The sequence below is a fragment of the Pantherophis guttatus genome, chromosome 3 (assembly GCF_059756535.1).
Source record: "Pantherophis guttatus breed Tessera chromosome 3, ASM5975653v1, whole genome shotgun sequence".
Classification (NCBI taxonomy): domain Eukaryota; kingdom Metazoa; phylum Chordata; class Lepidosauria; order Squamata; family Colubridae; genus Pantherophis; species Pantherophis guttatus.
The window spans coordinates 16,153,208-16,180,904 of NC_142065.1; the positions used below are offsets into that span (position 1 = coordinate 16,153,208).

At 41.0% G+C, this 27,697-nt stretch overlaps 1 protein-coding gene across 1 annotated transcript in view; it reads left to right on the forward strand.

Moving 5' to 3' along the window:
* Window positions 1-26,551, forward strand: part of APCDD1L (APC down-regulated 1 like) — a 62,308-nt gene extending 35,757 nt beyond the window's left edge. Inside the window, exons 2-4 of the mRNA XM_034433095.3 lie at window positions 12,845-13,019; window positions 15,124-15,679; window positions 22,280-26,551. Coding sequence (XP_034288986.2) covers window positions 12,845-13,019; window positions 15,124-15,679; window positions 22,280-23,044 — 1,496 coding nt within the window. The 3' untranslated portion in view covers window positions 23,045-26,551. The remainder of the gene's footprint in view (window positions 1-12,844; window positions 13,020-15,123; window positions 15,680-22,279) is intronic.
* The last annotated feature ends 1,146 nt before the right edge of the window (window positions 26,552-27,697 follow it).

The following is a 27,697-nucleotide window of genomic DNA, read 5'->3' on the forward strand; positions in this document are numbered from 1 at the left end:
GTATGTTCTTAAATAGTGCAGGAGATGACTAGGTGGAGCCCGAAGGTGGAGTCAAATGTGTCATCAGTTTGGAGTCACTACACTCCCATAAGAGACCTAACTTCAGGCTCCTGTGAATTCTATGGACTCTTATATGGCACCAATTTTCCTTGAACTACAGTAGATCAGTTTTTTGTATATAGGTAACATGTAAGAAACCTGAAGTGCTTTGAACTAAACACCTGTTCCTGGTTACTTGCACCTGACAAAAAGGTTCCAACACATAAACTCAGTGAGCTTTCTTTTTTCATCCAGGGGTCCGGCTTTCACCACATTTTGCCACTGTGGGACAATCATCCCAGGCATTCTGCGGTATGGGAACAGAGAAAAGCACGAAATCTTTAGCTAAATAAATAAATCTAGTCAGAGTTCTTGCGCTTAACTACTTCTCATATATCACAATGGTACTCCAGGTAGTACAGTAGATGAGTTGTGGGTCAGTAATTTGTTGCACATAAATGTACACAAAAACTCTGATTTCTGGTGGTTGTGTTTCTACTTCTAGAGAAGCAATTTAAGGATAGAGAAGTTAGAGTGAAGAAGGTATAGTGTAATCTCCTTCGTTGCCTGAGGCTTCTCCATTTCAAAATCAAAGTCTCTCCAAGGAGCCCAAATTGTTTTTGTGTTAAAGAGTATTTCTTAGTAGAATTATGTATACAATATCAGTCACAACACTAGAAAGCCCAATCATGGTATAATTGGGGAAAAAATAACCCTTTGTAAACCCAGACAGAAAAAAAAAGACATCAAAAGCTAGCATAATTCACATATGATTGAAAGCTATTAAACATATGATAAAACATACCATATTTTTTGGAGTATAAGATGAACCTTTTTCCCCCCTAAAAGGGGGTGAAAATCTAGGTGCGTCTTATACACCGAATGTAGCCCTGCCCACCCACTGGCCCCCACCCTTTGGCCTCTGCCTCCCAGCAATTTACCTCCTTGCAGCAAGCAGCAAGAAGAAACAGCGCGTTTCAGCTTCAGCACAGCCTAATTAGCACAAGTTGATTGGATCGGCCTCCCGACTCTCAGCTGTTTTGCTCTCAGCTGTTTTGCGCAGGTCTCTGCTGCTTGCTGCAAGGAGGTAAATTGCTGGAGCAGATTTTTTTTCCCTTGTGCTAATCAAGCTATGCTGAAAACGAAAATGAAAGTAAAACAGGCTGTTTTCTGTTTGCTGCAACGAGGCAAAATTGCTGGGAGGCAGAGGCAGATTTCTTTTTCTTGTTTTCCTCACCAAAAAAGGTAGGTGCATCTTATAGTCCGGTGTGTCTTATACTCTGAAAAATATGGAAAATTTCTTAAATACCTGCTTTAAGAAATCAGGAAGGGATTACCTAAATCACCATGTCACTATTGGGTGAAAGCTTGATGCAGCTACCAAATAGATCCAGATGATATGGGTATGTCCAGGGTTGAAATCTAGCTGGTTCTATCCGGCTTGGGCAAATCAGAGGCAGCAGTTGTGGGAGGGTCCACTCACCCGTGCGGATGTCATGACATCACTTTTTTGCAACATTTTAAGCCTCTGCACATGCGCCGCACATGCATTGGCGAACCAGTAGGGAAGGTAGGTAAATTTCACCCCTGGGTATGTCTAGTTTGATGAAAAGAAGGACTAGTGGTAACGTGATAGTAGTGTTCCGATATCTCAGGGGCTGCCACAAAGAAGAGGGAGTCAAGCTATTCTCCAAAGCACCTGAAGGCAGGACAAAAAGCAATGGGTGGAAACTAATCAAGGAGAGAAGCAACTTAGAACTAAGGAGAAATTTCCTGACAGTGAGAACAATTAGTCAGTGGAACAACTTACCTCCAAAAGTTGTGAATGCTCCAACACTGGAAGTTTTTAAGAAGAGTTTGGATAACCATTTGTCTGAAGCAGGGGTGGGTTCTACTTACCTTTACTACCGGTTCGCAACAGGGCCGTGTGCGCTTGCTTCGCTCGCGGGTGTGCGCTCTTTTGCGCATGCGCAGAAGATCCTGCTGATGTCGAGGTCCGTGGGTGGAGCCTCCCGCCAGTTTTACTACCGGTTCTATAGAACCGGTCTGAACCGGGGGGCAACCCACCACTGGTTCTCTTTGTGGCAGCCCCTGAGATATTAGAACACTGCTATCATGTCACCCCTAGTCCTTTTTTCCATCAGACTAGACATACTCAGTTTGAATCACCTACTCTCATCAATTTGATGAAACAAATTGATGGGAGAAGATGATTCTTGATATAGCACACTCTCAAATTATTTATAATGATCTGATGTTTTAATTGGCAGCATATATTAAGAGTGAACTCTGAGAGATTGGCCAGGATTAGTATAATAAGATTTAAAAAGCAGGCGTCACAAAGTGTTCTGATCTCCATCTGTGCCAGCTGTTGTTTCCAAATATTATTTAAAAGAAGCTCCCAGAAAAAAAACATTGTATTAAGTCAGTATATTGAATTATTTCCCAGGATGTTGTGCTAATGGCCTGATTTTCACTATACACTTTTAACAATAATGGATAGTAGATAGATGATATTCATGACGTGTATATTTTTTCGCTATTCCTCATAATTATTTTTTCCATTTTCTTTTTATCTTCCTGTACTCCAGAGTAAAGTCCGTGTATAATTTCTTCCAATTCTGAACGTTTTATATTGGTGTCAAAGTGTTTTTAAATAGCTTAATTCTTTATTTGAAATCCAGTTTCGTAAACTGAGGTTTTGCTCCATGGCTTTTCTAAAGCAACACATTTTATTGAAACCTTATGGACTAGACTCCTGATCTCCCCATGTTCTATTTGTTTCTGTTCTGAGCACTTAGAAATGCCACAGTTAGAGATAGAACTGAATGTTGTTTCCAACAAGGAGAGTAAGTAGGAGTTGAGGCTGAGTTTTATCACTTAAAGAACTATAACTTTGGAGGCATTGTTAGGAAGCGGTCTTACTATAGCTGTTTTTATTTCTCATTACTCTCCAATTTAATGTTCAGGTTAATTTTTCAATTATCCTGATAAAAGTTCTGTGTTGCTCATTTTCAACGTTATTTTGGAGGTGCCCTCATGTGGTGGAAAAAGGAAGTCTGTGTAAGTTTCTAGCTATAACTGCAATAGAAAAGTGCTTCTTTTTTTCCTCTTAGAACCCCTTCCTGCTTTTAAAAATTATGGGAGACCTCGAAGGAACTTTTGTTTGTATGGTTTATATTTATCAATATTTACTGTATTAAAAATATTTGATGAGATTTTATTATTTTTCATCACAGGCTGGCAAATAATTTGATTTTGCAGATCCCTGAAAGGGTCTTGGGGCAGCCCTAAGGTTTAGAAACAGAAATAGAATAATAGAGTTGGAAGGGACCTTGGTGTAGGGTTTCCTGCCTGTAAACCAAGTTGAGGTTCTGAGTTGGCTTGAGCTGGGAGCTGAGGAGCAGAGCAGGTTTTGAACGCAGAGAGATTCGTTCCAACCTTCCCAAAATTTCCAAAATTCTTCTCCATCCATTTTTCCTACCGCTGTGTGGGAAATCTAGGTCAGAAAATGAAGTTAGAGGGGAAACCATGATAAAAATCATATTTCTCCTATGGGGAGCCAGACAGCCAGTCTGCAAGAGTCAATATTTAATCTAGCTCAGTGACTTTAAATTGTTGCCAGAGCACAACCTATTCTAAATCGAAGCCCTCCAGATATGTCAGGAACATGTTTTCCAGAATTCCTAGGCAACGGAAAACTGGCTGGGAATCACATTAGGAAAGCTTTCCACAGTTTTCTTCTTAGATTGTTTCCTTCTGTATTTGTTAACTTCTCTTTTTTCAATTACAATCCCTTAATTGTTTTTTATCTCTTCCTTGCTCCTCTTAGCTTCCTTTGTGGAGTTACTTTGGCTTTAAACTCTCCCCTTTCTAATTTCCCCAGTCGTCTTTGTAGTCCCTCAAGACTATTCCTACCACTCAGGGCCATCTCTGTGGTTTTAGTCCCTGAGGTTTTAGAATTTAGATACTCCCTTTTTTCTTTCCTAAAGAAATTGGACTTCATATATTTTCAGAGCTTTGTTCTAACAATTAGAACGTTTATGAACACCAATAGGTTTGCAATAAGGCCAAGCACTTATTTCAGGATTCAAAAAAACATAAGACAGGGTCTTATTTTCGGGGAAATATGGGATTACTATGTAAAAATAAAAAGTTGAGGCTGTATGTTATTGTCTAATTTTACTGTGTTCTAAAGAGTCGGAAGTCAATGATTTTCTTTCATTTTCTCCTTTTCCTCTACACTTTTTCCTCTTTCCTTTTTCCTTCTCTATTTTCCCGCTATTTTCATTTATATTGTATATTTTGATAAATTAATTTAAAAAATGGAACTGGGAATGTTTATGAACACCCTTTCCTACCTCGTCCCATCAATGCTGCTTATTTCGCTCTCAAAGTCCGTTCCACAGACATTAAAGCATCTGAATAGCAGTGCTTTTCTCTTTTCTCTTTCCCCTTATCTCTAATTTTTCTAATTTAGAAAAAAGGCTTTTAAAAAAAATGTGTTAGACTCCCTGATCTTGTTTTCAAAGCAGCTGGGATATAAAACAATGTTGGCTTGATGCATTTGCCAAGGAATCATAATAAGGATTCAATCAAAGTGCAGTGGCAAATACCAGTTGAAATATGTCACCGTGCATATAGTTGGGTCATAAGCCATCAGTAGACAGCTAAAATATCTACACTGATTAAAGCATTTACTGATGTAAATAGTGGTTCACCAATGATTTCATTAATACATTAATGTATAATAGTTAATTTCATTAAGTATTTCATTAATACTTCATTTTCAGATGTTACTAAGATGATGCGGCTCTTCTCTACAATTCTTAAGAATTTGCAATCAACTCAATGGCTATTCTGCGCAGGATTTTTCTGAGAGTTATTATCCTAAAATATCTGCAGAGAACTTGATTGCATAGAATAGAATAGAATAGAATAGAATAGAATAGAATAGAATAGAATAGAATAGAATAGAATAGAATAGAATAGAATAGAATAGAATAGAATTTTTATTGGCCAAGTGTGATTGGACACACAAGGAATTTGTCTTTGGTGCATATGCTCTCAGTGTACATAAAATAAAAGATACGTTCATCAAGAATCATAAGGTACAACATTTAATGATAGTCATAGATTACAAATAAGCAATCAGGAAACAATATCAATATAAATCATAAGGATACCAGCAACAAGGTTACAGTCATACAGTCATAAGTGGGAGGAGATGGGTGATACGAACGATGAGAAGATTAATAGTAATGCAGACTTGTGGTGGACATGCGTAGAAGCAAGGAGATATTGGACTAAGATACACACGTGTTTGGAAAAAAATGATAAAGAGACATATTGACTTTAACCAGAGATATTTTTATTAGGGATCATACGGGAGATGAATAATAAAGAACTGCAATACTTAATTGTGAATCTTTTGACAGCAGCCAGAATTGTATTTGCTAAAAATTGAAAAGGAGAAAAGTTACCTAATGATGAAGGAATTATTAAGAAAATGATGGAATGTGCTGAGATGAGTAAATTGACATTTGAAATAAGAGAGCAGGAAGATAGACAGTATTATTTGATATGGGATTTATTTTACCAATGGATAGAGAATAAGAATTGGAAGTAATTATGATATAAATGGATGTTGAAATCTTTGGAAATAAGCTAGCATGTTTAGTGATAAATTGAAGAGAGGAGGAGCACAAAAAATGCCACCGACTGAAACACTGTCTTTGATTGTATGGAATGATAATGTTTTTTTATGTTCTGTTTTGTTTTTGTTTTTGAAAAATAAAAAAAAATATATAAAAAAAATAGTAATGCAGACTTAGTGAATAGTTTGATAGTGTTGAGGGAATTATTTGTTTAGCAGAGTGATGGCGTTTGGGGAAAATAGCTCAACAGACAGAGCTATGTAATTTAACACCAGCTGTCTGCAATTAAAGTAAGATCGAATCTCACCAGGCTCAAGGTTGACTCAGCCTTCCATCCTTTCTAAGGTGGGTAAATTGAGGACCCAGTTTGTGGGGGCAATAAGCTGACTTTGTATAAAAATATACAAAAGTATGAAGGCTATTGCTTAACGCATTGTAAGCTGCCCTGAGTCTCCGGAGAAGGGCGGCATATAAATCAAACTTAAAACAAAACAAAACAAAACTCTTCTTGTGTCTCGTTGTTCTGGTGTGCAGTGCTCTATAGCGTTGTTTTGAGGGTAGGAGTTGAAACATAAGTTGAAATTGTAGGGTCCTGTGTTAGATCTATAAGGTCTTCAGGAATGGGATCACACCCAGCACCCTTGAACAGTTGTTGGACAACTCACCTCTAGAGGGGCCCTGAAGCTTTTGGGCCACACAATGGAAGAATGAAAGTTGGCTGGCTCTCTGTTCTGTGTAATTGTGTAATTGTGCCTTGGGTTTTTTTCTCCTACCATTATCTACTGCCCCACTCAACAATGCATTTTGTCCTGGAACAAATACCCAGAGAATTGAGAGAAGACAAAGATGACCAAATCTCTTAGTTGTTGTACCTCTTTTGTTGATCAGTTCTCAAAAGATGTAGACTTCCTATTCTGATTTGCTTAAAGGGAGTTATTCTTACTAAAGTGTTGATACAGGTAAAGTCAAATTGTCGGTCCATTGATCAGTTGATTGGTCAGTCAGTAGCTTGGAGAAAGAAAATAATACAACGGTTAAAGCATGTCCATCTGCAACTTGGAACGGCACTGTTTTGTTGAGACTCATAATGCCTATTTGGCATCTGTAGCACGGCTTTTTTGTGAAGCGGACAAGAATCCAAGATTCTCTCTGCGCTTTCCTTTCCAACTCTCCAGATGAAATTATTGATTCCATCGTTTCAGCCAATCTTGAGACCAGACATAGAAGCATGAAATCTCAGTTGATTTACTTTCATTTCAGCTGCATTGCAGTCGAAACTGCTCTAAAACTAAGGTTTTTTTTTTTTCCCCCTGAGATGCTATGGCAACTTTCCTGAGGTAATTCTTGCCTCATCTCATCCTTTTGACTCCTGAAATTCAAGCTTTCAAAAGGAAATGCTAATTTGAAGGCTTTGCAGCTCCCCTCAGGAGCGCACAAGAATTTTGTCAGATTCCCTTTAGCACTCCATGGGCTCCTGTAAAGTCCCAGGCTATTTGCTTTCCTTGTTTTCGTTTTGTGTAGGATGAGGTGAAAGACTTTGATTTGTTGACTTGCAGGAACCCATTACAGGACAATGATTTCCATTCTGTGTTCATGGCATTTCACACAAGTAAGATACGAAGACGATCACAGATTACCTTCCAGCTATAGGTGGTCCTTGTATATGACCATATGTTTAGCATCCATTTGAAATTACAGTGGCACTGGAAAAAGTGACTTATGAAGGTTCCTCGCGCTTATGACTTTTGCAGCATCCCCATGATAAGTTGATTAAAACACTTGGGCACTTAGCAATAGGAATGTATGTATGACAGTTGCAGCATTCCAGGTTTGTGTGACTAAAGCCATTTAGGACTTTCTTAGCAAAGTCCGACAAGTGAACTCAGTGAGAGAAGCTGGATTCACTTAACAACCAAATAATTCACTGAATAACTGTAGTTAACAACTGGCAAAAAAAGCTGTAAAATCAAGTGTAACTCACCCAACAACCGCCTTGGTTAACAACAGAAATTCCGATCCCAATTGTGGTTATAACTCAAAGACTACCTATATTTCTGAAGATTGTAGAGATTGAAAATGGCGACAGGGTAAATCGCCCATAGGCACTTCTAGCCTTGAAATCTGTATTTCTCCTCTAGTTTTGCAACTTTTAAAATCTGGACATCCTCTTTGCTCTTAGATAAATCAGGAGTTAATTTTATCTCTTAGATCAGGGGTGTCCAACCTTAGCAAGTTTAAGACTTGTGGACTTGAACTCCACAATATGCTGGCTGGGGAATTCCGGGAGCTGAAGTCCACAAGTCTTAAACTTGCCAAGGTTGGACATCCCTGGTCTAGACATTGTTTCTCATTATTTCCTAGCACTATTGAGGAAGGAATGGTTAAATCCAGGGGTGGGCTTCAAAAATTTTAGGAAGGGGTTCTCTGCCCGGTTGCTGGGTGGTGTGGCCATGGTGGGTGTGGCCTAGTCAGCCTCCTGCACCATGGCAGGGGGGGTGTTTTTGCCCTCCCCAGGCTCCGGAGGCTTTCCTCGAGCCTCCGGGAAGGCAAAAATGGCCTCCCCAGGCTCCAGAGGCCCTTTGAAGACCAGAAACGGGCCTGTTTCCGGCCTTCCCAAACTTCCAATAGGGCTGTTTTTCACCCTCCCCAAGCCTCCGCGTGTGCCCTGCACTTACCTGCATCCAAAACGGGTGGCATGGGAACTCCTGGGAGGGGCGGGATGGGTGGGACGGGGCAAGCCAGGAGTGGGATTAATTCTTACTCTCCAGAAAGGACACTGTTAATTCCAAATCTTGATTCCATATGTGTTGTGGTTTGGGCTGCCAGCATTTTTAGAAACATACCAGTGCTTGGTAGGAGCCATGTATAAATTACCAGAATTGATGACAACAATTGCAAATGATCAAATAAGGATTACAGAGTACTTGGGAGCTATTACACAAACTATTGAGCAGAACACAACAATGTAGCCTCTTCTAAACTTATTTTAGCTTCTTTTAGCTCTATTTTTATTTGAGATGTGTATTTGTCTTGCTTAAATTTCCAGCGAAAAGCTGGGAGATTAGTGGATAAGATTATGCTGAAACACTATTCACATAATTATCCATATCTATTTTGGAATTTGAACTACTTTATGTTTGCTTTTTTTCGGGAACTGTTAATTATAATCAGTGATGTTCTTTTTCTTTCCTCTAACTCTAATTCATTTTTGGAAAACGTGTCCAAGTTTTTGTGGACTTCCGTGGAGATCTTTGCACTGCATCTTTTGAGATGTAAAAGAGACTCTAAAGAGCAAGATATTTACTTGGGTGAATTCCATGAGCCTTAGTACAAAGTATTGTGGATGTGTTATCTTCCCTGCTGAAAGCTCAGTTGTATAGCTTGGGGAGTGGGGGGGGCTGTCTTAGATTTCATAGACCTCCTAGAAGGCCAAGAGATGCTATTGTCCAGAAGTGCCTTTATTCAAGCTGCACCTGGTGAATTGGATGCTATTAACGTTTGAGGAAAAAAAACATCTGGCTACATTGATTTGTCCTTAATCATTTTTCATCCTAATTACAGGAACGCACACACAACTCTATACAGAGTATTTTGATAAATGTACTGAAACTCCAGTTCTAGTCAAATGTGGCAGCTGTATTTCATCAATTGCTTGGTAGATACATTATCCTGGTTATGATAATTACTTCTCATTTGTCTCTGAACCTATCTCAAGTTACTGGCTTTGTAAACCAAAGTCCTAAAAGATATCAGAATAACAGAGTTGGAAGGAACTTTTCACTCTCTGGAGAAACCAATTTGGTAAAGGTTATACACAGGGCCTTTTCAGTGGCAGCCCCTCCAGATGGAAATTGCTCCCAAGGCTGATGGTGTTATCATTCATTCTGCCAACTGTTTGGTGGCAGCAGAAACACGTATCTCCTAAATTTCCTAAGTAGTGAAACTAATGTTTGAAGTGAAAGTGGCACAGTGGGGCCTAAGCTGTGGATATTGTTTTTCCAATCCTTAAATTCTTTATTTTTCTTTGAACCGTGCTATATTTCTGATCATTTCACTTGCTCCTTCCAATGCTTTTTTCCTCACTCTGTGACATCCTTGGAACTTCAAAAGAAAAGTGGAAAGTTTTGCTGGGGTGAGTCAAGTCAATCAATCTCTTCCTCCCTCCCACCCCGCCCAACTTTTATTTATTTATTTATTTATTTATTTATTTGTTTGTTTGTTTGTTTGTTTGTTTGTTTGTTTGTTTAAATTTCTATACCGCCCTTCTCCAAATAGGACTCAGAGCGGTGCACAGCCTAAGTAAAAACAAAGCATACAAAATTTAAAAAACAGTATTAAAATAATTAGATATTCTGGCCGTAAATTAAAACAACCCAATTTAAAACCAATTTAAAATTTAGCTCAAGCCAGCCCAGCTAGTTGAAATAAATAAGTTTTCAGGGCCCGACGAAAAATCCGGAGGTCTGTTATTATACGTAACTCCGGGGGAAGGTTATTCCAGAGGGTGGGCGCCGTCACAGAGAAGGCTCTCCCCCTGGGGGTCGCCAGCCGACATTGTCTGGCGGACGGTACCCTGAGGAGGCCCACTCTGTGCGAGCGTACTGGCCGGTGGGAGGCTATTGGTGGCAGTAGGCGGTCTCGTAAGTACCCCGGCCCTAAGCCATGGAGCGCTTTAAAGGTGGTCACCAACACCTTGAAGCGCACCCGGAAGACTACCGGGAGCCAGTACAGCTCGCGCAGGAGAGGTGTCACATGGGAGCACCTTGTCGCCCCCATAATCCCCCGCGCGGCCGCATTCTGGACCAGCAGGAGCCTCCGGGTGCACCCCAGGGGGAGCCCCATGTAGAGAGCGTTGCAGTAGTCCAGGCGGGAAGTGACTAGTGCCTGAGTGACTGTGCGTAGAGTTTTATTTGGCATTGGGATCAACACCGCAGTCCTTTGGGCCGAGTCTCCAGTGATAATATAGGGTGGAGACCTATATAATATAGGGTGATTTCCATAATCCACTCATTAATATTTGCTGTGATGGGTGGGAATAACAAATTAACAGAGTTGGTAAGGATATTGGAGGTCTTCCAGTATAACCCCTGCTCAAGCAGGAGATCCTATACCATTTCGGGACAAATGGCTGCTGACTGCCAACAGTTCGATTCTGACCGGTTTAAGATTGACTCAGCCTTCCATCCTACTGAGGTCAGTAAAACGAAGACCCCCATTATTGGGAGCAATATGCTGACAATTAGAGACAGCTGTAAAGCACTGTGAAGCGGTATATAAATCTAAGTGCTATTACTATTTCTATCTTCCTCACTGAACACCAGAACACCAGAAAATTACTTCCTGTAAATAGAACATGGTAGTTGGAAATGGATTTCAGCAGACTAAATTTTGGGCCTCTTGGCTAGACCTCCAGAGCAGTGGTGGGTTTCAAAATTTTTTACTACCGGTTCTGTGGGTATGACTTGGTGGGCATGGCAGGGGAAAGATACTGTAAAATCTCCATTCCCTCCCCAATCCAGGGGAAGGTTATTGCAAAATCCCCATTTCAGCTGGGACTTGGGAGGCAGAGAATAGATGGGGGCGGGGCCAGTCAGAATTTTTAATACCGGTTCTCCGAACTACTCAAAATTTCTGCTGCCGGTTCTCCAGAACTGGTCAGAACCTGAAACCCACCTAAGCTCCAGAGATAAAATACTATTAAAAAGGGAGAGATTGATTACAGGTTTGCAGACGGTGCTGTTTATGTCATTTTTTTCACTTTCCACTTGATAGTCCTTCAGCAAGAGTTGGTTTACATGTGAGGCTTACTAAAAATACAAATTAAATGTAACACTCAAATCTTGTTATTATTCAATTTCATTTCATTTCATTTCATTTCACTTACTACTTCCATCCAAAATAGATGTTGGAGAGTTCATGGATAATTAGTATTGCAAAACCATGCTAATAAATAATACCGCATAATACAGTACCTTCTACCATATGTGGTGGACATGTCCTGAAGCAACGAAATATTGGAGAATAATACAAAAATGGATCCAAGAAGTAATAGAGGAAAATATCAATTTGGCACCAGAGATCTACCTCCTGGGAGTATTAAAAAGGGTGTATAGAAAGGAAAATAAATATTTAATCATACACATCATCACAGCCGCTAGATTAACATATGCAAAACACTGGAAAGAGAAATGATGCCCAACAGAAGAACAGATAATCAGTAAAATACTAGAATGTGCAGAAATGTGCAGATTAACACATGTGCTAAATGAGAAGGAGGACTCGGAATTCTACACAGTATGGGAAATGTGGTATAGATGGTTGGAAAATAAATGTAAATGTTAACATGAATTAAGAAGGGTAGTATCAAACTGTGTATGTAACCTATATATCTTAAGCAATAACATGCATTATAGTGTATACTATAATAGTTTATAAGTATTTCATATCTTAATTTTAAAATATTTATGTAATCTACTAGATACCACTTATATAAATATATAGCATGACTACACGTAGCCAAACCAAAAACGTTGAATTGTACCATTATGTTATTCAATAAAAAATAAATAAATACAGCATTTTACATTTTTTTTAAAAAAAATCCTTCCTTTATTATTTTTATAAATAACTCAACGTGGCAAGCATACCTAACACTTCTTGTTCCTCCTATCTTCTCCACAACAGCCCTGTGAGGTGAGTTGGGCTGAGGCTGCTAAACAATTAAATCTTAAGCAAGTAATACAGTCACATGTTCATATGATTAGCAGCATTAGCTCAAAAGGAAAAATAAAAGAATATGAAAGGCAATAAAACTTTGCTTTGTTTTTTGACAACACATGCTTGTAATATGCATGACAGAAGAGACTGGATCCTGTTGGCACTCTGGAACTATTATTATTAAATTGTGACAGTTTAAAAGTTATTCCTATTGCTATTTCAGTTCTCTAACAGACAAGCCTTAAAAATCTTCATGATAGTAAAATGGACATCACAGTGACTTTTTATGCAATCGCAGAGGAAAAGTGATACCTTGTAAACCTCCTTCGTGTTAACAAATGCTGTCGCTTCTTTTTATGAACTGAAACGCTATTTCCTGAGAGTTCTCTAGCCCTGTATCCTAAAAAAAAAAATCTAATTTTTCTTTCAAGCCTTTGCATCTGGAAAGAAAATATGGGATGTCCCCAGAGCACACATCAGCCAGGTCAACTCAGCAAAAGTACGGTGGGAGCCTCAGTGCCAGTACCAATTGCGCCACCTTCAGGATGGTGTCAGAATTTCAGCTGTTCTACCAGCGCGGTTAGAAGGTCATTGGATCTCAACAGGGTATGTATGCATATATAGAACCTTGTCTCAAAATGCAGAGTTGCAGGATAACATGACCACTTACGTCTGTGTAACACATTCAATGCATTTGATTGTCAAGGTGGGCTTTTGTTAAAATGTGGAAAGTATTTCTTATTAAGAGGTGTGGGTATGGGTGAGGTGGGAGTGAATATGTTCCTCTCTTTGCAGTAGCGTCTTTTATGGCACTTTAAAAATCAATATATAGTTGTAGTAATCAGACACTGTAGCAATCAGTGTCTTTAAAGTCCTCCAGTTAGGAAGGTAAGAAATATATACATATAAAAAACTGCAAATTGCTTTTTTTACATTACCTAGGATTCCAAGTTTTAAAAAGTATCAGCTCAGGTATATCTGCAGATTGTTGAATTACAAAAAAGTTCTAAAGTTCTAAAAGTTTCTTGGACACCTCTTGGATTCGTTTCCAGATACCTTTGTGTGGACCTTCCTGTCTTAGTGCAGAATTGTTAATGCTTCTTATGAAAACTAGACACAGAAGAATTTCCCTAAGCGCACAGCCCCAGTTTATGGTACTATACTATAGTACAGGGGTCTGCAACCTTAAACACTCAAAGAGCAATTTGGACCCATTTCCCACAGAAAAGAAAACACACCGGGAGCCACAAAACCCTTCCTGGGCCTGACTATTTCTTGAGCAGCCACAAAACTAGCATATATACTTGAATGAAACGTTCTGTTTTCTTCTGAAACTTTTCTTTTCTTGGATTTATCCATGGTTGGCCTACCAGAGGTTGAAAAGCTCAATAAATCGTGTGCTGGCAGGTGTCGCACATTGGCAGTTGCGACGCATATTTTGAGTGACAGGGAGCCGTAGCAGAGGGGTGAAAGAGCCACATGCGGCTCCAGAGCCGCAGGTTGCTGACCCCTGCTATAGTACTATAGTGCTATCAATAATGTAGGGTTCTCCAAATCTGAGCCCTCAAGATGCAATGGCTTGCAAATGTCTCAGATTGCCCAGTCTGGTCTGACATCATCACCTTTATAAAGCAGGAAATCAGAGCTCGCAGAACTACCCTTCCCATTTTTAAAATGGTAAAATGGAACATATTTATCTCATCTTTCAATCCAGAAGGCCACCTATATTTTCCTTAAGCCAACCCTGCAGACTTGGCAGATCAGACTTTTTATAAGAAAAATGGGACAATGCCAGACTTTTGATAGCTCTGGAATTCCCGCAGTGATGAATTTCTCGTTCCAAATAGTGACTTGATCTTGTTCTATAAATTATTCCTTTGTTTTATTTCTGTCAGGACAGGAAATTTGGAGACTATTGGGTGCATGGCATGCCCTCACGAAACAGTACCACAGAATTGAATACACAAAATGGTTGCCTTGGTAACTGTGGCCATTCACAAAATGCCCATTTACCAGAAGGCAAATGAGCTATCGAGGATATTTTTTCCCTTTGCAGTGGACCTTTGTGAGATGAAAAAGTGTTCTTATAAATAAATATGCTGGCAGAGGCTGATGCTTTGCATATGCCTCTTTCTGTTAATATTTGAAATTAAAATAACTTTTAAAAAAGAAATCAGATGCAACTCTGGGAACCCATTGGCCCTGTCATGCTGTTCCTGGAAATGAAGCAATTTTGCTATGTTCTACTCAACTGTCTAAATTTATCCTCTTAACAATTTTGTCCAGCGGCTTAGCTACTGTACCATCTTTGATATCTTTAGGTATCTTTAGATATTTTTGATATCTAACTGGTTTACTGATACAGTGTTGGTACATACTTGCTTTTGGAAACTAACAAAATAATAGAGTTGGAAGGGACCTTGGAGGTCTTCTAGTCCAACCCCCTGCTCAACCAGGAAACCCTGTACAATATTAGACAAATGGTTGTCCAGTCTCTTCTTAAAAATTTCCTGTGTTGGCGCACCCCCTATTTCTAGAGGTAAGTCATTCTACTGATTAATTGCTCTGTCAGGAAATTTCTCCTTAGTTCTAGGCTGCTTCTCTCCTTAATTAGTTTCCATCCATTGATTCTTGTCCTGTCTTGGAAAACAGGTTGAGCCCCTCTTCATTGTGGCAGCCCCTAACAGGAATTTCCTCCCCTTGTCTTCAGGTGTGAAGTACGCCCAGGACCTGAATTCCTTACTCGGTCATACATGTTCTTTGCCAACCGCCTCTTCAAAGCTTATCAGTTTTACTACCGTGACCCTTCCTGTAGAGATCCCACCTACTCTCTGGTCATCAAAGGGAAAATCAGGCTCCGGCAGGCATCCTGGATCACCCTAGGGGCTACAGAAGCAGATTATCACCTTCATAAAGTTGGCATTGTCTTCTACAGCCAGAGAGCCATGCTGGAAACGGTTGCCCGTCTCAACCAAACAGGAGTTCGCTGCAGTGGATTTTTGCCAGCTGGACGGACTTGGGTTCCCGGTGCCCTCTATGAGCTTCTGAGTGCTAAAGGGGAAGAGGACTGCACCCCTGGCCTTGGCTTTGCCATGCATGAGCTTAGCCTGGTACGAGTGGAAAAGTATCACCAGCCCTTGCTCCTCCAGCACAACCAGGGGAGCAGGCAGGTTGAGGAGCTGTATCTTGGAGACATTCACACTGAATGGTCAGAGCGGCTTCAGTATCGGCCTACAGGTTATCAGCGCCCACTGCAGAATGCCATGGTAAGACCTATGCTTTCAGGGAATGTCCGTTGGTGTATCATTAACTTGGCTTTTTATTGTTGGGTCCCACCAAAAGTCCATAGAAAGAATAACAGAAGAACAGAGTTGGGAGGGACCTTGGAGGTCTTCTAGTCCAACCCCCCACTCAAGCAGCAAACTCTAAACCAGGCCTGTCAAACTGGCAGCCCGTGGGCCAGATACGTGACAGGCAGACCAGGGTGATTTGCCCCCATTTCAGACCGGTTCTATAGAACCGGTAGTAAAACCGGTGGGAGGCTCCGCCCACTGACCCGGACGTCATCATAAGTGATCTGTGCATGCACAAAAGAGTGTGCGGGCGGGCGGGCACAATGTGAACCGGTAGTAAAGGTAAGTAGAACTCACCCCTGATGCAGACCATGCCTACCCTGGCTCCACGTCACGGTCCGGCAAGTCACGTGATTGAGTTTGACACCCATGCTCTAAACCATTTCAGACAAATGTAGTGTTGGAGCACCCACAACTTCTGGAGGCAAATCGTTCCATTGCTTAATTGTTCTGTCAGGAAATTTCTCCTTAGTTCTAGGTTGGTTGTTTCCGTGATTGATTTCCATCCATTACTTCGTGTCCTGCCTTCTGGTGCTTTGGAGAATAGATTGACCCCCCCCCACCTCTTCTTCTAGAATGAGGCTAGGATAGAAGGAGTAGCAAGGAAAATGTAGTGCACCATTATTCCTTATGAAAATGTCATTACTAGAGGAAATAAGCCTGAATGTAATTAACAGCAGGCTTGAAAACCCAACTCTTAATGCAGCTGAAATGTGATTCCTGTTTTTTTTTTCTTTGCTTTGTTTTTGCTCAGAAGCTTGGTTTCCTTCCCAGAAATGTGTATTTTTATCAAAATCATAACTAATCAATTTAGAAAGATGATTGATCTTTAAGATAAGTACATTGCACTTCAGCAGAAAAACCCTTTTGAGCATTACCAGATGGGAACAGAAGGAAAGTGTAGGGAAAGAAGGAAGAACAACGGATTTTCCACCTATTTAATATTGCAACAACTGGGGTGATAGAATAACATACCAACAAACTACCCTCCTAAACACATGTTCAGACTGGCATTAAAGTAGAGTTATCCTGGGCCAAAACCATGGAGGCATGAGTTAAACCAGATGGTAAACAGGAATGCTTTGTAAATTAATTTAGAACCAGTCTGAGGTGTGGTGAGATGCAGGGACTTTGTTGCAGCCCCTTAGATAATCAGCTAACAGTTCTACATTTCATATTTTCCATCCACGATATCACTGCTTGAAGAGGGTTAAATGCGGTCTATTTAAATCCAAAGAGCTTTGTTTAATTGAAAGTGAGAATTTTTTGACTGCAAGCAAGGCTTTACAAGTTTCATCTGTGCTGAAGTGATATCCTAAGGCCGTGATGGCAAACCTATGGTAAGCGTGCCAGAGGTGGCACGCAGTATCCTCTCTGATGGCACGCAAGCTGTCACCCCACTTCAGCTTTGCTGCACATGCACGTGTGTCTCCCGCCAGCCAGCTGGTCTTTGGGCCTCTGCCGCGCATGCGCAGGGGGTGGGGCACATGCGGGGGGCTGCATGTGCATGTGCAGGGGACACGGCTCACATGGGGGCTTATGCATGTGTGGGGGCTGGGTGCACATGCCAGGGGTGGGGCACATGCGGGGGCGTGTGCGCTTACGTGGGGGGATGGGGCGCATGCAGGGGGTCGCATGTGGATTGCATTTTGGATGTTTGCATGCGCTTTGGGCACTCAGTCCAGAAAAGGTTAGCCAACACTGTCCTAAGGTATCCCTAACCTTAGGATAGCAAAACTCCAGCCACGGCTTGGAAATTCTCTAAACCAGTGTTTCTTGTTTTGCTCTGTGAACTCTTTCCCAAAAGACCCCAAAAGAGCTTTTGTTTGTGTGGGTGATATTTATCGATATTTTCCAGATTAAAAATTAAAATGCACTAATTTTTAGAATACTTATCTATTGAATCTTGTAAAAGAATATAAATATTAAACATTAGATATTAATATAAAGAAAACATTTGTCATGAAAAAGGCCTGTAATTTTTCAACAAAGAAAAAATAATATGAGTATATGGTTTTAAATATTTGCAAATATCTTCAATACCTGGCAAATCATTTATATTTTGTGGATCCCCAGAGGATCCTTGAAACCATTCCTTCTGAAGCTACATGCATAGGCAAATCAAGGAGAGAACTTGAGGCAGGTTCTGGAGAAGGCCCAAAGCACAGAAAGGAACTGATGAAAAAAAAAGGAGGCAGATCTGTTCTAAAAGAGAGTATCTATGGTATATGCTCTTTTGTTCTAAGTAGAGTTTCCTTTTTTCCTGTTACAGATATATAGTTGAGCAGTAAAGCACATGGTGACTGTACTCTTGTTTGCTCTGTGTGGTGCTTTATATAAACAGAATTTCTTTCTTTTTTTTTTTATTTAAAAAGTTTTACAAATACATTTTCTCCCCAGTTGCCCCCCCAAACCCCCAATACCCTCCCTATCCCTCCCCTTTTCCCCCCAGGACTTCCACAAAATAAAATCCTAATCGAAAAATACATTTTATAAAACTTAAACCCCTCCACCCCCCATATACTATTTATACCTTCATAAAACTCAATTAATCTGTATAAACAGAATTTCTAACAGGTTTATACTTCTTGTGCAAAAGATCTCAGCTTCTCTTCCAGGCACCTGTAGTTTTCAGTAGCATTAGACAGCAGCCCTGGGAAACACATAATTTTAGGAAAACTTGCCTAGTCTTAGGTGCTGTAAGACTTTTGAGAACCTTGAACAAAACAAATGCTGAACAAAACAAATACAGGTAGTCCTCGACTTACAAAGGTTCATTTAGTGACTGTTCAAAGTCACAAAGACAAAAGGGACTTATGACCATTTTTCACACTTATGTCCGTTGTAGTATCCTCATGGTCACAGGATCAAAATTGGGACACTAGACAACTGGCATGTATTTAAGATGATTGCAATGTCCTGGGGTCATGTGACCCAGGGGTGGGTTCTAAAATTTTTTACTACCGGTTCTGTGGGTGTGGCTTGATGGTCATGTGACAATTATTTAGGATTTAGCAGACGTACTGGTCTACCAGGATTTTAACTGCTTGCAGAGCTGTACCGATCTACCCATTTATTTTTGCAGACACTGGTCTACTCATGTATTTTTGCAGGCACTGGTCTACCCATTTATTTTTGCAGGCACCGGTCTACTCATTTTCCACCTCGCTGCTCAGACACTCCTCAACATGGGTATAGCTCACTCCTATTTGCATGGCTGAGTGTCAATCATATCCCTCTGGAGCTGGACCCGCCCTTCTTCCTGCTCCTACGTCAGTCTTTTCACTCAGCCATTTGTCAGAGTGCTTGAGTGTCTTTTTCTTAGCTTCAAAATCTATTCTATATTGTTTAATTTCACCAAAATTTATTTTGAGGTTTCTATTTTAACACTGATCAGCTGTAGGGCGGCCTTTTGAAGCCCTGCGGCAAGAGTTTAAACAGTTTTTTTCCCTCTAGTCATCAGCTGGGACTCAGGAGGCAGCAATAGATTGGGGGTGGGGCCAAATAACAGGTAAGAACAACGCGGGGGGGTGGGGGGGGGCAGAACCGGTTCGGTGACATCATATCGTCACTGCTACAGGCTCGGCGGAACCGGCCCGAACCGGGAGGAACCCACCACTGATGTGACTCTCTTTTGTGACCTTCTGACATGCAAAGTCAAAGGGGAAGCCAGATTCACTTAACCGCCGTGTTACTTAACTTAAGCACTGCAGTGATTCCCTTAGAGAAAGGTCATAAAATTGGGCAAAACTCACTTAACAACTGTCTCACTTGGCAACATAAATTTTGGACTCAGTTCTGGTAATAAGGACAACCTGTATTCCAAGCACACAGATGCATAGGCTGGATTCCCCATCCCCCCCCCGGTTGCTAAGCTATCTTGTATTTCATGTAAATGTATTTTAGGATGTTGTGTGCACTTGGCCATTTAGGGTTAGGATTATTTACTTGTTTTTATTTATATCCCACATTTATTATTTTTATAAAGTCAAGAGGGTGACCATATCCAATAACCTTTCTCCTATTTCCTCCACAACAGCCTATGAAGTGAGTTGGGAGTGACTGGCCCAAGATCACCCAGCTGGCTTAGTGGTTTAATATAAAGCATGAATCTAGTGATGGTCTTCTCAGTAGCAGGTTATTTCTACTGAGATATAAGAGTCTAATGCTCTCATTCTATGCTTTCCTCAAACTTTGTTGAAATGGGGTAGTCCTACAACCTGGAGGAAAATCAGTAACAGAGTTGGAAGGAATCTTGGAGGTCATCTTGTCCAACCCCCTGCTCATTCAGGAGACCTATACTAGGGATTCGAACCACCGAACTGCCGACCTTTCTGATTGACAAGCTCAGCGTCTTAGCCACTCTTCCACCAGACTAGTTGTTAGTCCTTCTTTCCTTCCTTCCTTCTTTCCTTCCTTCCTTCCTTCCTTCCTTCCTCCCTCCCTCCCTCTTTCCTTCCTTCCTTCCTTCCTTCTTTCCTTCCATCCATCCATCCATTTCCACACCAACACAGATAGACAAAAGACCCAACCCCAAATTGCTTCTATACAAAATAGCTCTTTGATTTTCCCCAAATCTGTTCTTGTTTTAACAAAAAAAAACCAACCCTCTCCTATTTTGGGGAAATTATCTTACATTATTAAAGAATTTCCTGCTTATACATATTTCAGTAACTACTGGGCTATTTAGTTATTACAGACTGTGTAGCATCAATGCTCCACAGTGGAGTGACAGTTGCAATAAGGTGGTTAAAAAATGTTCCAATTACACCAGACTTCAGTCAACATGTCAAATTGCCCTGGTGCTGAGCTAAGTACAGCGTTACTTCAATCTCCTTCCCATACAAACAAGGCTGGCGTCTCTCAAAATCAACCATATAGAACAGCTCATAGCTTTTAAAAACAGATATCATTCACCATAAATCCTTTGGTGCCCACTAGGATAATTAGAACAGGAGTTAACTTCTAATGCTGCCCAGAAACGATTTGAAGGACTACATAACATTGTTAGCTATAATTCCCCAGACCAGCGAGGTTAGAAAAACAGCCTTCCTTGTTGTGAATTAAAACAAAACAAATACATTTTTATAAGATGACTTCTAAATCAGCCTTCCCAGCTGGTGTTTTGTAGATGTGTTTCACTACAACAACGATCGCTTACCTGGGCTGATTTGGAAACAGGAGAGTTGTAATTCAGCACACAAAAGGAAACAATTCAATATGCAGGCATCATATTACTTTGTCCATTAAGACGATAGTCTTGAAGCGGTTGGTATTCAGATGTTCTAATTTCTACTGTATGTCATTTTTTGTTATTTTTATTAGCTTCACAAATTCACGATATCGAAATTCAGCAGATGTCTGTGTGACGAACTTCTTTCCCCCAAAGTTCAGTAAACCTTAAGCAATTCAGTTTTTTTTTGGCTTCAGAACAGTCAAGAAATGCTTTATTTTGAGGGTAATCAGAATAAATAGTGCTAAATATTAATACAAATTATCTGCTGGAATTAGGGCAGTGAAGAGTGTTTTGGCCTGTCTGGGGAAGTTTCATTGCCTATAGTTCAGTGATGGCTAACCTTTTTCTCATCGTGTGCCAAAAGCGTGCATGCGTGCTGGCACCCATAATGCAATGTGCCCCCCTGCACATGCGTGCATGATTCCCCCCATGCTCCCCCCACCCTCCTGTGCATGTGCACGTGACCCGCCCCCCGTTTTGGACCTAGCAGGCCTCCCTGTAGCTTCCTGGGCCCAAAAACAGGCCGTGGGGCAGGTGTGCCACACATACTCTGCCCCCCTGTTTTGGGCCTAGCAGGCCTCCCTGCAGCCTGCTGGGCCAAAAAATGTGCCATGGAGAGAGCGCCCCCCCCCTGCCCCCCGTTTTGGGCTTAGCAGGCCTCCCTGCAGCCTCCTGGGTCCAAAAAGGGACATGGGGGGTGCGCCATGCGCCCCACCAAACCCCGCGCATGCATGCACGACCCCACCCCTGCACATGTGCGTGCATCTCCCATATGCGCCCTGCCCCCACGCATCTCGAAAATCAGCTGGCTGGCCGGAGGCGCGCATGTGCGGTGGAGCTGAGCTGGGCGATAGCTCGCGTGCCTGCAGAGAGAACTCTGCGTGCCAGCTGTGCCACACGTCCCATAGGTTCGCCATCACAGCTATAGTTCAAACCAAGCTCCGTTAATATTTCATACTTTAGGGGTTTTTTTTAGCGTTCAACAGGGTTAAACAAAATCTCCCAGCATTCCTCACCATTGACCATTGTGGAAAAGGCTGTTGTGAATTACAGTTTACGCAGGGGTGCCTGCAGATGTGATCAAAGCTCTCTCTGTGCATCACATATAAAACACAGAGAGCATTTCAGTTGCATATCACCAATTCGTCAACCGTTAAAAAGCCCTCTGTTGCTTCAGATTTGTCTTTAAAACAGAAGCTCATCTTTGCTACTGAAACATGTTCTCTCCATGATAGGAAACAATGCAATTAAAATGTTGCTGTCATTTCCTTCCGCAGCACCACATTCATCCCTGCCCTGCCTGTGGGATTATATACAGAGCTGATGAGCATAACCCGCCAGTATTACCAGCCAGACCTGAGCTTCCTATGCTGTTGAGCGGCCACTGGGTCAGCTCGCGCTGCGAAGTCCGCCCAGCTGTGCTTTTCCTTACCAGGTACTTCATCTTCCACGCCAACAACCGCAGCTGGGAAGGCTACTATCACCACTACTCTGACCCTCTCTGCAAGCAACCAACTTTCACCGTCTATGCTTTGGGTCACTACAGTGAGGGAGCCCCCTCCCGCATCGTGAGAGGAGGCACCGAGCTGGTCTTCAAAGTGACCCATGCTCGGGTGACTCCTATGGATCAGGTCACCGTGTCCATGCTGAACTCCTCCGATTTTGGGAGCTGCGGAGAGGCTGGATCTTGGCACATTGGGCAGGAGCTAGATGTGACCCACACCAATGGGTGCGCAGCTCTAGGTATTAAGCTCCCCCACTCCGAGTATGAACTCTTTCGCCTCGAACGAGATGGAAAAGACCGGAGCCTGCTCTTTATTGGTGAGAGACCAACGGATGGGTCAAGTCCTAATACTCTCAATAAGAGGCCCACATCTTACCAGTCTCCTCTTCTCCAATGTGGTGGGCCCTCAGGAACTTTGGCAAGACATAGTTTGCCACACGATCCAGAAAGATTAAGTGCCCAAGTTAACCACGGAGCACCAAAGACTCCCTTATCTCTGCTGGTGTTTCTAGCTGCATTGATGGTCAACTGGGATTAAAAGCTTGCTCGTGGGAGCAGCGGAAAATGCAAGATAACCTTAGCCTTCAGGCTTTGTGTAGGCCATATCAAAAAAATAAGCACACTCAAGAGATGGGTTTTTTTTTTACAGGTTGCAAAAAAATGTATGTTTCTTTGACAGCTATGTTTTCTGCTGCCATGCTTGCTTACCTACAGACATGTAAATTGGTTTTCTTGATTTTTTGAAGAGGAAAATCATTCCCTTTTCATCGTGTGACGCAATACATACAACTGCCTGTTTCTGAAACAGTATTTCTCAATTTCAGATATTTGAAGATGCATTGACTTCAATTCTCACAATTGAATTAAGCTGGGTGGAGAATTCTGGAAGTTGAAATCCGCACATCTTCAAGTCCCTAAATTGAGAAACACTATTCTGAAGGGCCCAAATAGATAAGAAAGGGTTTTTTTTTTTTAAAAAAAAAATTCCTTCGAAGACATCCCATTGTTTAAATTTCTGTCGTGCATTGAAGAAATATTACTTTCCCTGATTTTTCTTCTTGACATTGCTTCGTCTTGATTTTATTGACACGCAGCCACCACTTTTTACGCTGCAAAAAGCTATCCCTGTTGAAATAATAAAGGATGAGAGAAATTGAATTCTAGGTGCCATAAGAAAGAACTGTGTGACGTAATGCACACCTAAATGAAGAGCGTTAGTGAGGAGGCAGTTTGCGAGGGCGGATGGTCATCTCAGCAAGGAGAAAACGCCTTTCTTGGTAGACCAAATATGTAAGGCTGATGATGTCCCACAATTGTTCTCTTGACCAATTGTAAGCAGCTTTAAATTATCTTTGGAATAAAAATTGCATGGCTTCAGTCTTCAGGGAGAATAAGCTAAAAAAACAAAACAAAAAACAGACTTGTCAGCAAGGTCACAATTTGTGGATGCCAATTTATTTATCTAAAAAGTTCTGTATTGTGCTTACAGTAGTTGCTTACAGTAGTGGCCAAAATTGTGGAAACCTTTTAGGAAAAGTGTATTTTTTAAAACTAGCTAATAGCACCACTTTTTTTTGGAGTAGTACCCTAAAATTATATATCAATGGAAAGATAATTTAATCAAGAATCTGATGCAATAACTTTTATGAAGGATTTGCTATTATAATAGCAGTTACAGTATAAAGAAGAAAAATGAAACATGTAGAAAAAACGAGATATGCAAAAATTATCACCATGTCAGTTAATACTTCGTTGGGTAACCTTTAGCATGAATTACGGCCTTACAACGTTTTCCCATGGAGTGAACCAAATCTTTGAGTTCTGCAGCTGTTATAATGTGAAGCCAAGTTTGAATGATTGCTTCTATTAACTGGGTTTTATTGCTGGGTCGCTTCTGACTAACAAGTTTCTTTAGTCAGCTCCATAGTTTTTCAATTGGGTTAAGATCTGGGCCAGGGGTCTGCAACCTTAAACAATCAAAGAGCCATTTGGACCCGTTTCCCACAGAAAAGAAAACACAAAACCCTTCCTGTGCCTGACTATTTCTTGAGCGGCCACAAAATTAACATATGTAGTTGAATTAAACATTCTGTTTTCTTCTGAAACTTTTCTTTTCTTGGATTTATCCATGGTTGGCCTACCAGGGGTTGAAAAGCTCAATAAATTGCGTGCCGGTGGGTGTCGCACATTGGCAGTTGTGACCCATATTTTGAGTGACAGGGAGCCACAGAAGAGGGGTGAAAGAGCCACATGCGGCTCCAGAGCTGCAGGTTGCTGACCCCTGATCTGGGCTATTCCCAGGCCATTCCAGCAGTGGAATATGATTATCTTGAAACTCCCCCCCCAAAAAAGTGGTGTTATTAGCCATCAAACCTCAAAAATACATTTTTCCCAAAAGGTTTCCACAATTTTGGCCACTACTGTACAGTAAGGCTAAGCATAGTGCTTATGGAAGGGAAGATGGAACTCTCACGTCTAATCCTATCAACAATGACACAGTATCTGCAGAGGTTGAAAAAAAGCCAAGATGGTGGTCACGATCAAAGCCCTGTCCATTTTCCATGAGTATCAGCACTGCTGGCACATACAGGTAGTCCTCGACTTACAACGGTTCACTTAGTGACCATTCAAAGTTACAAGAAGACTGGAAAAAGTGACTCGCAACCAGTTTTCACTCTTACGATCATATGCAGCATTCCCCATGGTCACGTGATCGAAATTCAGATGCTTGGCAACTGACTCATATTTATGACGGTTGTAGGGTCCCAGGATCATGTGATCACCTTTTGTATCCTTCTGATAACCAAAGTCAATGGTGATGCCTGATTCACTTAACAACCATGTTACTAACTTAGCAACTGCAGTGAATCACTTAACGGCGGCAAGGAAGGTCGTAAAATGGGGCAAAATTCGCTTTACAAATGCCTCGCTTAATAACGGAAAAATTGGGCCGCATTGTGGTCGTACAACGAGGATTACCTGTACTCCTCCTCAGGGTTTGGGCTTCATTGAAATCCATCAGGTCCTGCTCACATGTGCTACGAACAGCACTTTAAAACCACAATTACTAGTGGGGCAAGTGGGACTTTGCAAGCATTTGGATTGCATAAAGGATTTGGTCCCATGTTCTGCAGCAGTAATAATGTTTAAGAAAAGGGATTTTTTTTGGTAAACAGAAAAGAGAATGTTCCGGAGGCTTTGTCTCCAACTTCCTCAAATTGGTAGATTTCAGACATGATGACTACAGTGGCCATAATTCCCAGTCAACGTGGCATAAAATGAGAGGCACTGGATTCTCACACTTCGATGAGGCTGTTTGGTGTCTTCTAGTGATTTCCCCTATCCATCCTAAAAAAAAAAAAATTGGCTCGTTTTAGCTTTCTCGGTTATCAACATCGTCTTGAGTTCTGTCAAAGAAGACAACAACGGTTGTCACACTGCTCAAAACTTTCTTCAGGCCTGTGGAAACCCAGTCTGAGTTAGCAGCTACTTCATTTTAAGCAATTAATATTTTCATTTTTTGCAATAAGAATAGGCTGCCATCCCAAAGCTTAGGAAAGAAGAAGTGATCCTATACAACCTAAATTAACTCAGGATGATGCATACGGGATCATACAATAAAAAGCTGCTGTAATTTTGTTTTTAAGCTCTGTGTATTAATAAGCTTTTTTTGATACGTCTTTTGCAAAACTGATATATTTTTTAATGAAAAGAACTATGCAACGACTGCAAATGATACAGTGTACTAAGAGGATTGTGATTAATATGTAAAAATGTTAAATGAGATTTTATAGAAACATCAGAGCCAAATTCATTTGCCACGGACAAAATGTAATGCTTTTCTTAATGCATAATTGTTACAATAAAGTGTATTTCAGCAGATTTAAAAACAAAACAAAACTCAAAGGAAAGTATTTAGATGTTCTGTACATAAAAACAATTGTTCATCTTCTTAAAAATGAGTCTTTTGTTCCTGGAACTGCCCGTTCTTTCCTTTTACTCATCAGCAATAGGACAGAGTATTAAATCTTTGCAATTTCTGACACTTACTGTTTGAGACTCTCAATTTTGTATGGGCCATTAAAGGTAAACGTTCCCCTTGCACATATGTGCTAGTCGTTCCCAACTCTAGGGGGCGGTGCTCATCTCCGTTTCAAAGTTGAAGAGCCAGTGTTGTCCGAAGATGTCTCCGTGGTCATGTGGCCGGCATGACTAAATGCTGTTTGACTAAATACCAAAGGCGCACGGAATGCTGTTACCTTCCCACCAAAGGTGGTCCCTATTTTTCTACTTGCATTTTTTATGTGCTTTCGAACTGCTAGGTCGGCAGAAGCTGGGACAAGTAACAGGAGCTCACCCTGTTATGTGGCACTAGGGATTCGAACCGCTGAACTGCCGACCTTTCAATCGACAAGCTCAGCATCTTAAGCCACTGAGCCACCGCGTCCCTTACTATGGGATATTACAAAACTCCAAATTTAAATCATAAGAAGGGTGGCTTCTTTGTAAAAGATAACATTCTGCGTATGAAGCTTCTACCTTTGATCTATTAAAAGGAGTTCCAGATATCAAGTTCCAGATACGAGGGAGGCAAAAATAGGCAGTGCTTAAATAGAATGGTCTTATAATTCGCAAGAAACGAACCTTTTTAAATTCGGGCTACATTTAGCTTTTGTGGAGGATCCCAGGGTTTATATTCCAATAAGCAGTTGGAAACAACATAGCCATTCAGGAAAACAAATTATATAATGTAGCTAAAATGTTAAACATGATTAATGTATGGCACTCTGTCTTTGTTAAAATTCCCTTCTGTTACATTAAAATTTCCATTTGGTGGTAATTGGGCGGGGGGTGGAGGCTAGTCTGAAAGCCACTTGTAGTTTAGGGGAGGGTCTTCCAATTGCTTTTCCACTTAATAGATCTCAGCATTTCACTGATTTTTTTTTAAAGTTGTTGCTGGGTTTTTTTAAACAAATATTGTATGCTGTGAGGAGCTATTAACTGCAAATGGTCTCCAGACTCTTTCAGTAATTTAAGTGCAATATAGATGTGACTATAGGGCTAGTAGTTTAAATTACTTTGGATTTAGAATTAAAATTAAATTAAGCTTTGGAAGAGTCAGTCTTGGGAATAAGAATTGTACTGCTGATGTAACAGGAGCAAAGATTCTGTCAGCCCTTTGTCAAAGAAT